Source organism: Apteryx mantelli, chromosome 7 (assembly GCF_036417845.1).
Source record: "Apteryx mantelli isolate bAptMan1 chromosome 7, bAptMan1.hap1, whole genome shotgun sequence".
Lineage (NCBI taxonomy): Eukaryota > Metazoa > Chordata > Aves > Apterygiformes > Apterygidae > Apteryx > Apteryx mantelli.
The window spans coordinates 8,530,805-8,546,687 of NC_089984.1; the positions used below are offsets into that span (position 1 = coordinate 8,530,805).

The following is a 15,883-nucleotide window of genomic DNA, read 5'->3' on the forward strand; positions in this document are numbered from 1 at the left end:
ATTTTAGCAGTATACTATTATATGTTAATACAAAGTAGGCCTGGAAAGAACCACAAGATGTAGGCTAATTCAGCCATTTGCCTCAAGGTAGAATAAATACGTTTCTTCCTGACACGTTCATCTATGGGAGCAATTCCATTGCTGTCTCTCTTTAAACAATCAATTCCAGTAATTAGCTAATGGAAAGCCTTTTCTTAGTATCTAGTAAGATTTACCTTATCTGCTGCAATTAAGCATGTTAATAGTGGTCTTCTCCACAATGAACACAGAGGATCCTATGTTTCCTTTCTGTGTCAGTGTTTTTTGTACTTACAGACTCTTATTGTTTCCTCTCTATCTTCTGTACTCCAGATTAAATAACTCCAGTATCCTCCATTTCTCTTTAAAGACTGTGCTTTCTGTACCTCTTCTTGCTGTTTTTCTCTCCTCTGGATGCTCTTCATCTGATTGATGCCTTTTTAAATTTTGTGTCAGATAATTCATATTGCTCTATCCATTATGCTGTGGTTTCACCAACAGGCGCTAGAGTGTAAGGTTCATGCTCTTTTCTTCTGTTCAAATATTTCAGTATGAGGTTTTCCTTTTTTCCAGGAGTATAACATTGTGATCAACTATAAATAGCCAGTCTGCAAAAATGCTGGCACCCAGCTGTGTCCCAGTTGTGTGTGTGTATTGGTGATTGTTCTTAAGTGTAAAACATTGCGCTTGTCTCAGCTGAATTACATCCAGTTATTTTTTCAGATCCATTCTCAAGTTTATAAAGATCATTCTGAGTTGTGAAACAGACCTCTTGCATGTCATCTGCAAACGAGTGGCTGTACTCTTCGTTCTGTCATCCCTGCCATTACTGAAGATACTGGTCTCTGCCAAAGTCAGGGCTGGTCCCTTCAGAATTTTCCATGATACATCCCTGCAGCTTGGCTCTCTTTTTTCTAAGCAGTGTCACATCCACCCAATGGCAATTGCATCCAGATCATATTTCACTCAATTGTTTATGAGAATGACATGAGAAACAGTGACAAAGTCATAGTGAAGCCAAGATACACGACATGGGTTGCTTATTCATCTACAGGCCTATTACCCTGGCATAGAGAGTAATTAGATTAATTTGACACAGTTGCCTCATCTAAATCAACCTTTTTAGTGAAGGCTGATGCAAAAATGGCTTTAAACAATTCGGTCTTTTGACATTGTCTGTCAATAGGTTTTCCTCTTCATTCAATTATATTGTATCTAAAAATATACAGAAACAGACATATCACAGCACAAATGAGGCACTCTCTGAACTTGTTCAAAGAATGGTGGGCTTCAAAAAATATTACAGTCCTTAAAATTGGGAGAAGGCAACTGGTGACAGCAGTTAGTCAACTTGACAAAAGTAATCCGGTTTCTTCTATCTGTTGATGTCATGAACCCACACAGTTCATCTCTAGGGCACATCCTGTGTCTTCTCTTTGCCATGAATTGTTGAAAAGCAGCATTCAGTGTTTCACCTCTTTGTTAGAAACTGTGTGATTATTCACTCAGTAGAAAAAGTACGACGTTTTAAAAAATAGTGGACACATTTTATTCATTTTAACAGAATCACTTTTGACTTTGTGCTGTATTCAAGAAATGTTACTTATATTTTGGCATTCGAAACACCCCTTTGTAATAGTCTTTACAAGTGCCTATCTTAGGCTTACCTTCTTGATAAATTAGGCTCAACTGAGGTGCATGTATTTTATGACAGCAATCAACAAAATTTGTTCAAGAAAAAATGAGTATAGATCACAATTGGAACTGTTTTAAAATAGTTTAATTGAAATATGTTACTATACTTCAAGTGATTTGGAAAGATCATGTTCCCTTCCACCAAAAGTTTACTGACGTCAGTGTCCAGCTGACCCTGTAGCCAGGGCAGAAGGGTATAGGCGAGATGGCTTCATGTGGCTGCTGAGCCTGTCGTGGAATGAACAGCTTAGCAAAGCAGGGGCACGGATCTGGTCTCTTTGGGTCTGTGCCATTATCTTCTAACTACAAAACATGAAGCAGAGTTCTCCCCTCTTCTTTTCTAGTCATCGTTATGTGATACGCTGCAGCATACACAGCCGGAAGCGTTAAATGACAAAAGGGAGGTTTCTCCTGTTGAACAGGATAGCTGGCTCACCTCTGTGCCTCAGACAGAAGGAGTTTTCAGTAACTTAAACATTTGCTTGGATATATTGTGCTTCTTTCTGCTGTTTCTCTTTCCTTCTTTCCTCCCTGTAAGCTGCAAGAATTTTGGTGTTGTGGGTCCAGCCAGTCACTTGCTTTAGGGGATCAGGAATGAACAAATGCATGAGAGTCTAATACTTGGAGAGAATAGTCATACGTTTCTATAAAAGTCCAATTCCTTGTAAAGCGTAGCCAGGGACAAAGGTGGGCAGGTGACCAGTTCCCTGGGTTGGGATTTCACTGATGAGTAATATACCAGTGGAAGAAGAGTCAAAACCTTCACAAGCTAGTGAGTCCTTGTGTTACTTCTCTAGCTTTATCACTACATGGACGGTTTGTTCTCCTCTTAAAGTGCATGCATCTGTGGCACCGAATGGGCTGAAAATTATAAGGGACTGAAATAACAGAAAAATCAGATCTTTATTTCATGTTTACCTTTATTTTGTCTGTCTTGATAAAAAATCACATCTGCACTTGAAAGGTTGTGCAGTTGCCTTATTTTGTTGCTGCTCGTGTTTTTTAAAGCAGTATGAGAGAGAACAAATCGAAAAAAAGAGAGAAAACTAAAGAAAAGTCAAGGTCAGTATTGCAGTTTCCTTTGCTCCTTTGTTGCAGTGGATAACATGTTTCATTCCAACTGAAAGTCATTAATGTTGCCAGGTAGCAGGATGTTGTATTTCACAGTTCCCTCATTAAAATGTCATCTTTGTTTTGATTTCCAGATTCTAGGTCTGGGTTCTGTACCAGTATTAAAACTGTGGGCTAGGGAATACCACAGTGTTCACCAATAGGAAAATACATACTTGTTTATAAAAAGGGCTACTGCAGTTGTTTTGACTCTGTACCCCAACTCTTATTTTTGACTGTTTCATATCTTTCTTTCAATAAGCTCACTCTACAGCCATGAGGACAATATGGATTGTTTGCTTATTAGAATCTGATCGTGACAATGTTTTTCTGGTTAAATTTCTGTTTTTTTTTTTTAACCAAAACTGGAAAAATATAGCTTAAAATAGTTACACTTTCTGATTTAGTGATGGCGATGATAATATAGTTACACTTTTTGAGACCTGTAATTTCCAATAATTCATATAACTGTGAAAATTAATCTTGTGACAGAGTAATTCCAGTATAAATAAAATCTCATTAAGTGGCATGGCTTGAAAAACATGTGCATTGTGTATTAAATTGATTACCTGTTAATCTAATTGTAAGAATTAAGTCACTGCCTTAACTTTCAGTTAACAAACGAGAATAAAACACAGAATATTTGTTGTTTATTTGCGATATAATTACAGTGCAGTAATAGTTGCTGCATTAGAAAGTGTATCTGTGAGTTCCTGATGAGCTACCATGCAAGAGGCAGACGTCTTCACAGAGCCTAAGTGATAGTGAGACAAAAAATACTCCGACAGTAGAGCCATCGAGACCAACAGGCTGAAAGTAGTTGGCCCCAGCTTAGTGGGACGTATGGTATCTGCAGAGAATAGTGCAGCAGTGCAGATTACATACTATGTGGGTAGTACAACAAAAAGCGTATGTCTTTTTTTTTCCTGGAAGCAACCAGAGGTGGCCACATTAAATCTTAGTCACAGTCTAGTTTCTGGCCTGTCTCTTAGACGAAAGGTTTATCTAACCCTTCTCTGGAGCAGACTGATAACTGATAACCTTGCTCAGAAGGAAGAATAGTAAGTAAAAACATTTCCGTTCTCACCATGCTGCGTTTTCAGAAGTTTCACTATTGATAGAAATCAAATCCTTTTTAGAAGAGATTAATGCTTAAATATAGGAAGGATATGTGCATTCAGTGTAGATTGAACGTTCTGATTCTATAGTCTGAATTTTCACAATCACACCACATTTCCAGCCATACTAAACCTTTATGTGAAACAGTTTTAGCCTATGGAATGTTTGCAAACAGTCCAGTCTAGACCTGCAGCCGGGTTCGGGTCTAGGTCCTGTCTGAGCACTATTTGACTGTGGCTTCATTTGAATACTGGATTTTTTTAATAGTCATTCAAGATACCTGTTTGGTAATCTTACCACATGTTGATCTCTGACATGTTGATCTAGTTCTCTATTTTTTTCAAAGACAGAAGATGTGTGTCTAAACAAATTCTTACAGTGAGCGTGTGGACCCTCAGGGAGAGAGGGCAAGCATACCTGAAAATTTTAGGACAGCTAGACCTCTTTCTTTCATCTGTTCTGCCTGAAAGATTATTGCATTTTGCTACTTGAACATATATCATATTACCTCGGCTACTTAATCCCTAAAAAGAAGATAAATCTATCAGTCATACTTTGTAATGTCCGTTTGGGAATATTTATCATTGTTTCTCTTACCACATTAATATTAATAGTTTCATGGACAATGCTGTCCTAGTCAGTGGGATAATCTATTTGGCTCAGCCTGTGATAGCATACAGATTTTGAAATTCAAAGGTGCTTAGGCTGGAATGGTTGACTCACGCCACAGTGTGTTTAAAGTATATATTTAATAATACTCAATGATTTTGTTTTAAACAAACACCTGATACAGACAGATGTTTTGCAAAGTAAATTATTTTATGTTTCAGGCAAAGATGACTCAACTGCCAGAGGCTGAAAAGGAAAAGATAGCTGAACAAGTGGCTGACTTCAAAAAAGTCAAGAGTAAGCTTGATGCAGAGATTGAAATATGGGATGATACCAGCAATGACATCATTGTTTTGGCCAAGAGGATGTGTGTGATTATGATGGAGATGACTGACTTCACAAGGTAATTATGCAAAAAATGATCTTCAATATTTATGAATGTTGGAGGCCATTATCACATTGGTATGGCAAGAAATACTGAGTTTTTAATGTCAGGTGAGTGTCTTTACAAAATTGAGTGGCTAAGTTAATGTAATTAGCTTTACAACAGTAGCTAGGAATACTGAAATGCTGGAAGGGAGGTTTGAAGTTTTGAACTGTGCTTGTCCTGAAATCTTTTTTTTCTTTGTTCTCTTTTATTCATTTGGTTGGTTGGTTGAGGTTTTTTCACATTTCTTAGCACTTTATTTTTCCTCTTTAATGAAAGTGAAAAAGTGACAAAGTAATGTGAATTCTCTAGTTAGCCAAGAGCTCAATTTTAAACTGTAATTCTGTCTCATCTGTTATTCTTTCTGCTTGTACCATAGCATGCTGTCAAGCAAGTAGCTTAATCCAGTCATGCATAAAACATATACTCTACAGAGCATATGTCTAGCAGTGTACATTCAGACTGATGCTTATTTCATACCACATTGCCTGCCATTGCTTTCATGGGAGCTGTATCATGCTGCTGTGTATAGCTTTGAAGAACAGAATGCCCTATTGTAGATAGCTTTCAAAAAGTGTATTTCTCTCTACTACCAGTATGTGCACTGTGATCCAGTATATGCTCTGTGATAATTGTATACATGAAACAATCTTCAGAAGCTTTTTCTGCTATGCACAGAATACATACATGTTCAGTAATTTGCATCAAATGAATGACAGCAAGGGGAGGTACTGTTTTTTTCATATGGTTATTAATAAAGTAATTGTTGATAGGTAGTGAAGCCTTAAAACACAACCACTCTAATGCACTTCATATTTCATAAATTAATACTTGTTTGAAAAAAAAATTCCTTTCATGCAAGATACAAATTCAAATCTACAAATTGGACAAATTCTCCAGTGGTGTAAACTAACAGTGTTGCATAGAGCTGAACCAGCTAACAAAGCTGAGCTCTGGCTTAGGCCTGTTTTGAGAAGGACAGGTGTTGCATTTTCTCATGCTAGTACTTCTCAAATTCACCTTCATGTGGGAGAGGCTTAAAGACCTGTGTCTAGATCTCTGAAAGCCTTCTATTTTCTTTAAGAGTGTCTTCTTTTAATGAAAAGAAAAGCTTGTGCTATAAAGTCAGCCTTTACAATTAAAATCACCTCTTTCACCAGAGTTCCCTAAATTAATAGGTTTAGATTAATCAAGATTAACAGAGTCAATTTGCGTTCCTGGTCTGTGGCTCTCAGTTGAACGCAGCATAATGTACAGCTTCAAGTCCAAGAGCAGCTTTTGTCCAGTGTTCCTGATCTCCAAAGAGTCCACTGAGAACTGTAAAAAGACTCTGGTGGAACAACTCACTTGAAGGGAAAAATTAAAATCTAATGGGGAGAAAGAGGGGAAATCCTAGTCTTTACTTACGAGTACTATAGGTGCAATATAAAGAAATGAGAAATTCTCTCTCTTTTAAATACTTCGGAAATTGTACTTTGTCAAATATGCTTCTAATATGTTAAAAATCATACAAGCATAATCAGTCCATAAACACCAATGGAATGGGATTGTCCACTGCAATATGGCTGCTTTGCTTTCTCTCCCGGCGCAAAGAAAATCAGAAACCATGATATAGGTCTGACTATGGACCAGGGTCTAAACCATTCCTGGCTTGGAGCTGTAACATTCTACTATGTCTTTCATCACAGAAAGCAACACTTCTGGGTAGAGATAAGCACTGCTGAAGATCTGATTGTACTGTAAAATTTATATGGATAGGTAGGAACTGCAGTACTGGAAGTTTATTTTGAATATTCTCTTCCCAATTTTAGGAAATCCAGTAATCTTTTTACTTTGTAGATGTTTAGACTGTAGTTTGAGATACGCAGGTATATACAAGATACTCCAGTATTTATGTGTTTGATGCTTAAGTTGCAAGTTGTTGGGGGTAGGACTTGTCCTTTCAAGTGTTTGGCTCCATTTCTAGCACTGTTAGTAACAGGAACCAAGGGTCCCCCTACACTGTTCCAGAAATAATAATGCCTTACAACATACCAGGATACTTTTGTATCTTAGATAATTTTATCTCACACCTTTTGTAACCTGTGTTTGAATATGTCTGTTAGTAATATGCTTTCAAGCCAGTTCTTTTGTTTCTTCTTTAATGATGCCAGACACAGTCTTCAGAAATGAAGGTTTGTATTTATCTAAAGAGTAGGTGAAAGGGTGTGGATCTTCCCTTCCTGTTATTGTTGCAGTATCAACAGGTGACAGTAGTTAGCGCTGAGGAAAACCATGGCTTTCTCCCTTCCTTCGTCATGAAAATCTGGGGCTGAAAACTGCAGAGGCCATGGCAAGCACCAGCTCATCTTAGAGTTTGATCTCACCAGTCTGTAGTTCAAAGCTCTGAGACATGGAAGAAATAAAAGTTTCTGACGTTTTCTACTTGTTACATTGGAAGCTACTCAGGGAAATAGTAAATTTCCCTGTTTGTGTCATTTGTTATCTCAGCTGATTTCTGTTTTCCTTCAAATGTGTTACTTTGCATTCATTTTTGTTTAATCTCATTGAGTGTTTTACAAAGCTCTAGTCTCTCAAGGTCACCTTGCCATCTCAATGTGTTCTAGTATGTATATTATCCTGAACTTTTATATAACAGTAGTATATTTAACTAAAATCAAGTCAGTGTTAGTCTCAGAATTGCTCATTATTCAGATGGAAGGTAATTGGAATGATGCTGGCATAAAGTGTTGACATTTATGCCTCAGATCCTTAATAAAAATACTTCAGGCTGACTTCAGTAAACGCCAGTGATAACAGGTAGTTGTTCCATGGAAGTCACCATCTAAAGGAGCCTATATGGATTAGCTTCATTACTTGGTTATAGGGCCAGGTGCCTCTTCTCTTTTTGACTCTTGCCAGAAGGTTCCTTCAGAAACTCATTTCAAACAATTCTTCACCAGCTGAACCTTTATGACCATGTCCTACTGAACATGTTGATGACGGCATTTCCTGCATATACTCTGCAAATAGACATTAGGCCAGGATATTATATTTGTATGTAATATGCATTTTTCCAGGTTTCTTTAAACTTTTTATGTCCTACATGATATAAATGAGTTAAAATTCCATGATGAACCTTGCTGTCATGAACCATCCATTAAATCATTGTCATATAAAGCTTACACCTGATAGAAGGAAAACTAATTGAATAAGAGAAGAGTGGAAAGCTGTTCTTGGAAGTTTGTAGCAGTGAGCAACAGCTGCTGATCAGTGGTATGGACACTGTAATCAGGCCTGTTTACCCAAAACTGGTTATTTTGATTAGTGGAATCTATTAAAAATTTCTTAAAAATGTCATCACATTTATAGCAGGAACTGAGCTTTGGCCCTGATAAGCAGAAGTGGAGGCAGTGGATAACAGGCATATGCTGTGCTGAAACACTGCTGGAAATTATCTAGATGCTAGTTTTAGTATCTTTAGTATCTTTGGGTGGGCTACAGTAAACAAGGCAAAAAGACCTAGGACGATGAAACTGTCCCTATGCTGTCATGGTTTCAAAAGCAAAGACATTCACTGAAGCAGGAGAAAGAAGTGAGGTATCAGTGGTCTGCTGATGTTTTCTGCCCGTATATTCAGCCTGTAGCTATAGTCCTGCTTCTGTTTTTCTCTTGAAACAGCATCTTGGTTTGGCTTTGCTGTTATCCCAGTGGTTGGCCAGAAACCTGTAGTCCTCTCTCTGGCCTTATGCAGAAAAATGCCAGACTTGGGAGACAGTCCGTTTGTGCCTGTCTCGCTCCTGTTTTCCCCCTCTGAATATGCGGGAGATGTGCTTTGTCGCTCTTCTCTTCAGGGGGCCTTGCCTGAGTAGGCATTTTCAGAGCACTGTGCTAAGTCAGGATCTATCCAAAGTGCATACCTGCATCTTCTTTCAATGCCTACTTCACAGAACTGTGCAGGATAGGTGTTTTTTTGTTTTTGTTTTTTGTTTGTTTTTAATAGCTCAGTAATTTGCTCAAGATGGCAGGAGATTTGGTTTCTTTGGTTAGTGGGGGTTTGAACTAACTTTTCACCTTCCAGAGTATTAGAATATTTTATTTGGAACTGTGGAAGATGCTTTAAAACCAAACATCCCAAGGATGTTTCCGTGTGCAGAAGAGAAATTTGCTTGGCTAGTGTTTTGGGAACTCTGCTCCCAGAACTGCTTACCTGTTTGTCCATTGACTGTTCAATATTAGCACTAACATTAAATATTTGTTGAATACTTTGGGACTGGAAGATGAATACTAGTTTCCTCCCTTTCAGAATCATCATTACTGTGGAGTCCTCCTAACACATGGTGTACCCTGTAGCCCAGCAATTGTGATGTTTCTTAATGAGAGGTGACAAAAGATGTGGGTTCATGTTTCTATGCAGTGAGGTCAGTCTTGGTCCAGATTTTGTCACCATGGTGAATGTTACTCAGTTATGTTAAGGGGAAGGGAAGGCAATGTTTCTGCCTTTGGTTCAGCTTTTGAAAGGCTTCTATGTCCTGGAAAAGGGGTGACATTTAAGACACCCCCTTGCCCTTAGTTTTTCCTGTTGGCCATCTTAGATGACTTGTGTCATTACAATTTTGGTTTTTGTAGATCCCATTTTGAATTATTAAACTTCCCTCATTTACAGGGTGTTCTGGTGTCTAACAGCACAGCGTGTGATGTGATGATTGCTGAAGATGTATTTAGGTGCTGTAATACTCATCTTAGAGTAGTTAGGAGTAGTTCTTTATGGTGTTGAGTTTCCACTTCTTTACCAGAGACAGAGCTGACTTGCTGTGTGGCTGTATAGTATTTTAAAGAAAGAGCTTCTGTCTTCTCAATGAATTAATTTTTTCCCCTTTGAATTGGACATTTAAGTGGATATAATATTTTGAAAGAATCTATATAAACATAAAGCAGTAAACACCTATTCCTGTGAACACATTTTATTCATTGGTTGGAAAGCAGCTATCTTCACAGTTAGACAGAAGACTCATGTGGAGGGCAGCCCAGCCAGGCTCCTTCCCCTTTTATAAACTGTTGGAGATGGGGGGGGGGGCTGAGCTGAGGGATCTCTGCATCAGCCAGTTTAGGGAAGTGACCTGTAGTGAGCGAGTTATTCTGCAGATAAGGCTCTTCCAGGTCAAAGCAGGAATAAGCAGGGAATCTGCGAGTTGTTCTTTCATCTGATCTGGCTTTTTCACCACCACCTTATTTCGTATATGGCAGGTTATAAATTCACAGGCTCACGTTAGAAAAGTTAGCTCTGCAGCACAGGACAGTATGCATATGGATTTCATTATTTTACCTAAACCATGTGAATTCTTATCGCCCAAAGGAGGTGGATATATTTCAAATGTAACCAGGATACAAAAGGAGTAGAAGTTACAAGTCTCATACACTGAATATTGAAAAGAGGTATTGTTCTTATATAAGATGAAGGAGAATTTTCTATGAGGAGTTGTAAACAGAAAATTTGTGTGCTGGGTTGCCCTGAAGGTCCATTTAGCCCAGGATCCTGCCTCAGACAATTACTAAAAGCAGATGCCTAGAAAAGCATATCCTATTCCCTGCAAGACCCAGCTAAAACTGGTAGCAATCAATACATTTAACTTGCTGCTTATACTTCAGTAGATACGACATTGTTTCAGTGTGTTGGTTGTTGTTGTGTCTAACAAGCTGAATAGAAGGAAAAAGAAAAGAACAGAACTGCCTGTTGAACAGGCGGCTAGACTTTCGGAGGGCAGGAGGAGGCTAGTTTGAATTGTGGGCATGGGATCTCTGATCTGGGAAGTAAATGTCTCTACTATGCACTGTGCTTTTTGGTTAAAATCTTGGCCTGTGAACCAGTTGGTTCACCCCAAAAGAGCTTACAAAGATTTGGCAGCGAAGAAAATACAATTTTGTGGAACAAGGAACTCTGAAGAAGCACACACAAACAACTACATTAGGGTACAGCTAGCTTATGTGGCTCAGAGTTGTCTTAAGAAAGGCTGGCTACAACTTCGTGAGCAGTTAATTCAAAGCTGTCCTCTGAGTTTTGAAGTTACTATTTTCCAAAGCTGTATTTTACAGAAACCAAGTATGTTGCTAATAAACAGGCTTGGATACATTATTGATCCAGGGTCCCAAGTGCACTCATTTTTCTCTCAGCCGGAAGATGCTTTGTTCTTTTTTTCCAAGCTTTTCTGACCATTCTCCAATTACATTATTGGTAAGGAACCTTGCAGTGCTTTTGAAATAACTGCTCATTTTTATGCTTGTCCCCAGTATAGGCCTGAACTGTGCTTTTAAGCACATGGAGAAGTGTGGAACAAAATTACCCCAGAGAGAGCACTGGGGTGGGGAGATACGCACAGGCTTATGTCTGTATTTCCCCTTGGGAAGCAAGGCTGGCGTGCAGTTGTGTCTGTCCTCTGCCAGTATTTTCAAATGTACAACAAGCAGAGCAACCCCTCGAAGGATGGGATTTTGGCCTATGTAAACGTATTCATGTAGTTGTACAATTATTTGAACTGTTTTCTTCCTTGTTTTTGTCGTGTCATGTTACATTTTGCCTCAAGTCCCTGTAAAAAAGCATGAATATTTATTGATCAAAAGTATCTAAATTTAAGCAGAAGTAAAAGCTTTTGGTTTTGAGGGGGAAATGCATTTAATCATCATGTAGGTCAGTCACACCTCAATGTTTTGTTTTTCTGCTATGTCTCGTATAGCAGTAGATAGAAATAAATTAGCCATCTACTACAATAGTTTTCATAACATTCTGGTGAAAATATTCTAATTTCTCTGCTGATTGACTAAAAAAGTACAAGAAAAATCACTGCTTGATTGATTTTTTTGAGCTTTATGGGTAAATGGAACAGGATTTTTTTCCCCCTTGCCACAGCAAATTTATAATTAAGACGGTATTTATCATTGTATGAACACAAGTTTTCTTTTTCTAAAATAACGTCTCTAATTAAAGCAATGCTTAGGATCAGAACACTGCAGTCTTTAATGGATTCATACTGAGACAGTAGCAAAACGGGGTCCGTTTTTTAAGTATCTAGGTATTCACAGCTTACCGTTATTTCAGTAAGCAGTTTCACTGCTTTTGAGAGTCCACAGCCACTCAGTGATTGCATCGTAAGAAGAGAAGAAACAACTTTCTCTTAAGTATTTATATATATCAAGAATTATCCAAACATGGAAGGTTGTAAAAGTTTTGTCAACAGTAATATTGTCCCACTGAGTCATCAGAAAGGCCAGTGTTATTTTGGAGGAGTCGGCAACATGGTGAAGTAGGTGAACTTAGGGTTCTATCCTGATCAACTTTGCTAGAGCTCATTATAGAAAGATTTAAGATAAATTTATTTTTAAAGCAGGTGAAATTCAGTTGTGTACACACATATTTGCACATACGCATGTTGTTTTGTCATACTTCCTTTGAGAAAAAGAACTACTAAGATTTACTTGAGACAATATATTAGATTAAGCAGTTAAGATTTTAATGTTAAAATGAGCGGCATAATTATGTTATGCTAGAAAAGCTAGAATAGTGTAAATGTTATTTATTTGACTAAGATTTTGGCAATATTTGCAGGATATTGACTGTCCTGCCAGAATTACATGTATATTAACTAGCAGCCTCAGGCAGTGGTTACCCTCAAGTAGAAACATGGTCTCTCAGATTTGTAAAAGATTGTTGAGATATGTCAAGTTAATTCATATCATGTAATGCAGAATCGGCTGACATTGCTCCTCCTGTACATCACAGAGCTTCTAAAATATATATAAATTTAGCTTTCACAGGTGAGGATTTTGAAGGTAAAAATCCTGCCTCTGTAATCCTTCTCATCTCATAAGACTTTGAATCTGAATTTCATGTGTGGTACTAGTGAGTGTTTATTCATATGTTATTTATATGGAATATGATCATTCATACCATATATAATACTCATATGGTTGCCATCTGTTCTTGCAAATACTTTGATGGTAATAATGGTTTTAGGTGTTCCAAATCTAAAACCAGAGATATGTCAGCAAATATTTGATCAGAAGCAGCATTAACTATTCTGGTGGCCTCATCTTTTGAGTGCCCAGTATAAGATGTTTTAAGAGGTAGTGATTTTATGAAGTGCTAAGGATTCATCTCTGACAGTATGATTTCTAAAAAATTTCATGAGGAAGACATCTAGATTTCTTAATTATTTTCTGTAATTATTGATTGGCTATGACAAAGTATTAATCACCTTGTGGAATCGAAATCTTGGAGCCAAAAGCAAAGTATTTAATATGTATCTGTAAATTTCGCATTTTACATCTAACTAATTAGATTTTTTTTTTAAATTTACCTTTCAAATGAAAAAAGCAAATTTTGTTTTAGGTTGGGGAAGGTGTTTTGCTGGAGCAAAGAGTTCTGCTTAACCCAAAATGAGTAATTATATTTTTTAAATGTAATTACAAGGTTTGCAGAAGTGTTTCTCCAAAGTAAATATGTTTCATTTAAAAGATGTTGAATTTAAACATCTGATTCCACCCCCAGCTTTTGGCTAAAATAATTTTTGATTTCTTTCTAAATTCGTTTCAGCCAAATTTCACATTCTGGATAAAAGTTTCAACCAGAAAATTTTACACAGCTCTGCTCTATCACTGAATCCATTTTAAATTTATTTGAAGTATCCAATTTGCCTGCAAGATGAATAGATAAGTGTTTTGGGTTTTTTTTTCTTCTATGGTATGCATAATTAACATAAATAGTAATCTTAATAAATGCAATAAATTGTGAAAGCATGATCTATTTTAGATTTTGTTTGTTATGAATTATAAGTCAGAGTTTACTTTTGAACTGTGAAACAAGCAGGATTGTTCCAAATGGGTAAGCAGTATGCAACAACTATTAAGGAGGTTAGGTGAGAATGTGATGTCAGAAGACATTTGCTGTTTTGCAGGTAAACAAAGCATGTTCAATACACATAAACCACCAGCTAATGACCAAAATAATGAATTCAGCATTGTTTTTTCCTTTAGAACATGGTTGTAACAAAATCTGGCTAAACTGTGCACAGCTCCCTTCTGTAAATTTTTTGCCATTGCTCACAATTGGAACAGAGATACTAACTGGAATGGATAAACCAAAGTCCATGTTGATGCTAAGGCCGGGAGAGCATCCCTAGAGCACAGAGGGGAGTCATTAGAATACCTATGGAGGCCCATCTTCAGTACGAAATTTTCTAAAGTTGGCTTTGTTTTGAATCTGCATTTTATTCTTGTGTTACTTTTGCAGCCTCCTTCCCGTCTCTTTTACATGATCTCCATTGTTCATTTTAAACAATTTTTTTTACACACTTAACTCTACTGCATCAAAAAAAATCTGCCTTCACTTTGTACAGTCTAGAGCTTTTCTGTCATCTCTCACTCAGTACTGCTTGTTTCCAGTCAGCTCATAATACCACCTTACTCCTTTTCCACTTACTAGATTTTTAAACAGGTCCTTTCTATGCTGTACTGTGGGAGTACTTGTTACTCTCCTTCAAATCCCTCCCTGAAACTCTCCTGGTTACTGTTGAGAAGTTGACACCAGCAAGCATGTTAGTTTGCTGGGGTCTCTCCATATCCAGTGGATCCAGACTCATCTCACTGCTTATCAGTTTGTTCCTGCCAACTCAATCATGGAAGAAAATTAGGTTGGAAGGGACCTCTGGAAGTCATATAGTCCAACCTCTTCAAAGCAGGACTGATGTTTTAGATCTTAGGCAGTTGCCCTGTCAAGCTTTGTAAGTTTCAAGGATAGAGATTCCATCATGCCCAACCTCTCTGGGCAACCTGTTTCGGTGCTTCACCTCTCTTGTGGTAAAGAATTTTTCCCTTGCATCTTTCAGGAATTTTTTAGCTGCAATTTGTGGCCACGGTCCTCATCCTCTTTGCTGTGCACCTCTGAGAAAAGCCTGTCTGTCTTCTCTATATCTTCCTCATTAGGTAGCGGAAGAATGCAGATTAGATCTCTCCTCAGCCTTCTTTTCTTGAGGGTAAAAAACCTTATTCCCTCAGTTTCTGCTCCATACATTATGTTCTGCAAGCCACCTAACCATCTTTGGACTCTGTTCAGTTTGTCAGAGTCTGTAGCACTGCGGGCCCAGTATTAGACAAAGTATTGCAGATGCAGCCTCACAAGGGCCAAGTACAGGGCCATCACTTCACCCCTTGGCTATGCTCTTGCTAATGCAGCCCATTACACACTGCTGCCTCACCTTAGGTCTTTTTCTGCAAAGCTGCTACCTAACAGAGTTAGTCCCCACTCTGAGCTGATACATGGAATTATTCCATCCCATGTACAGGACTTTGCATTTGATTTTGATTAATTTCATGAGGTTTCTGTAAGCCCATTTTTCCAGCTTGCTGAGGTCCTTCTGAATGGCAGCCCAACCCTTCAAGTATCAACCACTACTTCAAGTTGGTGTCATCTGCAAAGTTCCTGAGGGTGTGCTCCGTCCCATCATCCAAGCCATTGATGAAGGTGTTAAACAGTTCGGCCCCACTATCAACCCCTGAGGTACACTGCTCGTAACAGTGTGTCACTGTTGAACCGCTGACCTTTACCTGTGAGACCAGCAGGCCAGCCACTTTTTCCACAGACTTTGTAGTCCACCTATCTAGCCCTCTGTCTTCAGTTGGGCCACGAGGATACTGTGGGAGACTGTGTCAAAAGCCTTGTTAAAGTTAAGGAAAACAACATCCACTGCTCTCCCTCAGCCACAGAGCTAGCCATTTCATCACAGGAGGCAGTCGGTCCCCCCCATGATTTGCCCTTGGTAAGTCTGTGCTGTCTGTTTCTAATCATCTGCCTGTGCTGGAGGTGCCTTCCACAGGGACTTGTTCCATAGTTTTCCCAGGGACTTAGGTGAGGCTGAATAGCCTGTAGTTCTGCAG

General features: G+C 38.3%; 1 protein-coding gene across 1 annotated transcript in view; it reads left to right on the top strand.

Moving 5' to 3' along the window:
* The window catches only part of CTNNA3 (catenin alpha 3), a 586,211-nt gene that overhangs the window by 524,749 nt on the left and 45,579 nt on the right, over window positions 1-15,883 (top strand). Inside the window, exon 15 of the mRNA XM_013945648.2 lies at window positions 4,773-4,954. Within this exon, the coding sequence (XP_013801102.2) occupies window positions 4,773-4,954 (182 nt within the window). The remainder of the gene's footprint in view (window positions 1-4,772; window positions 4,955-15,883) is intronic.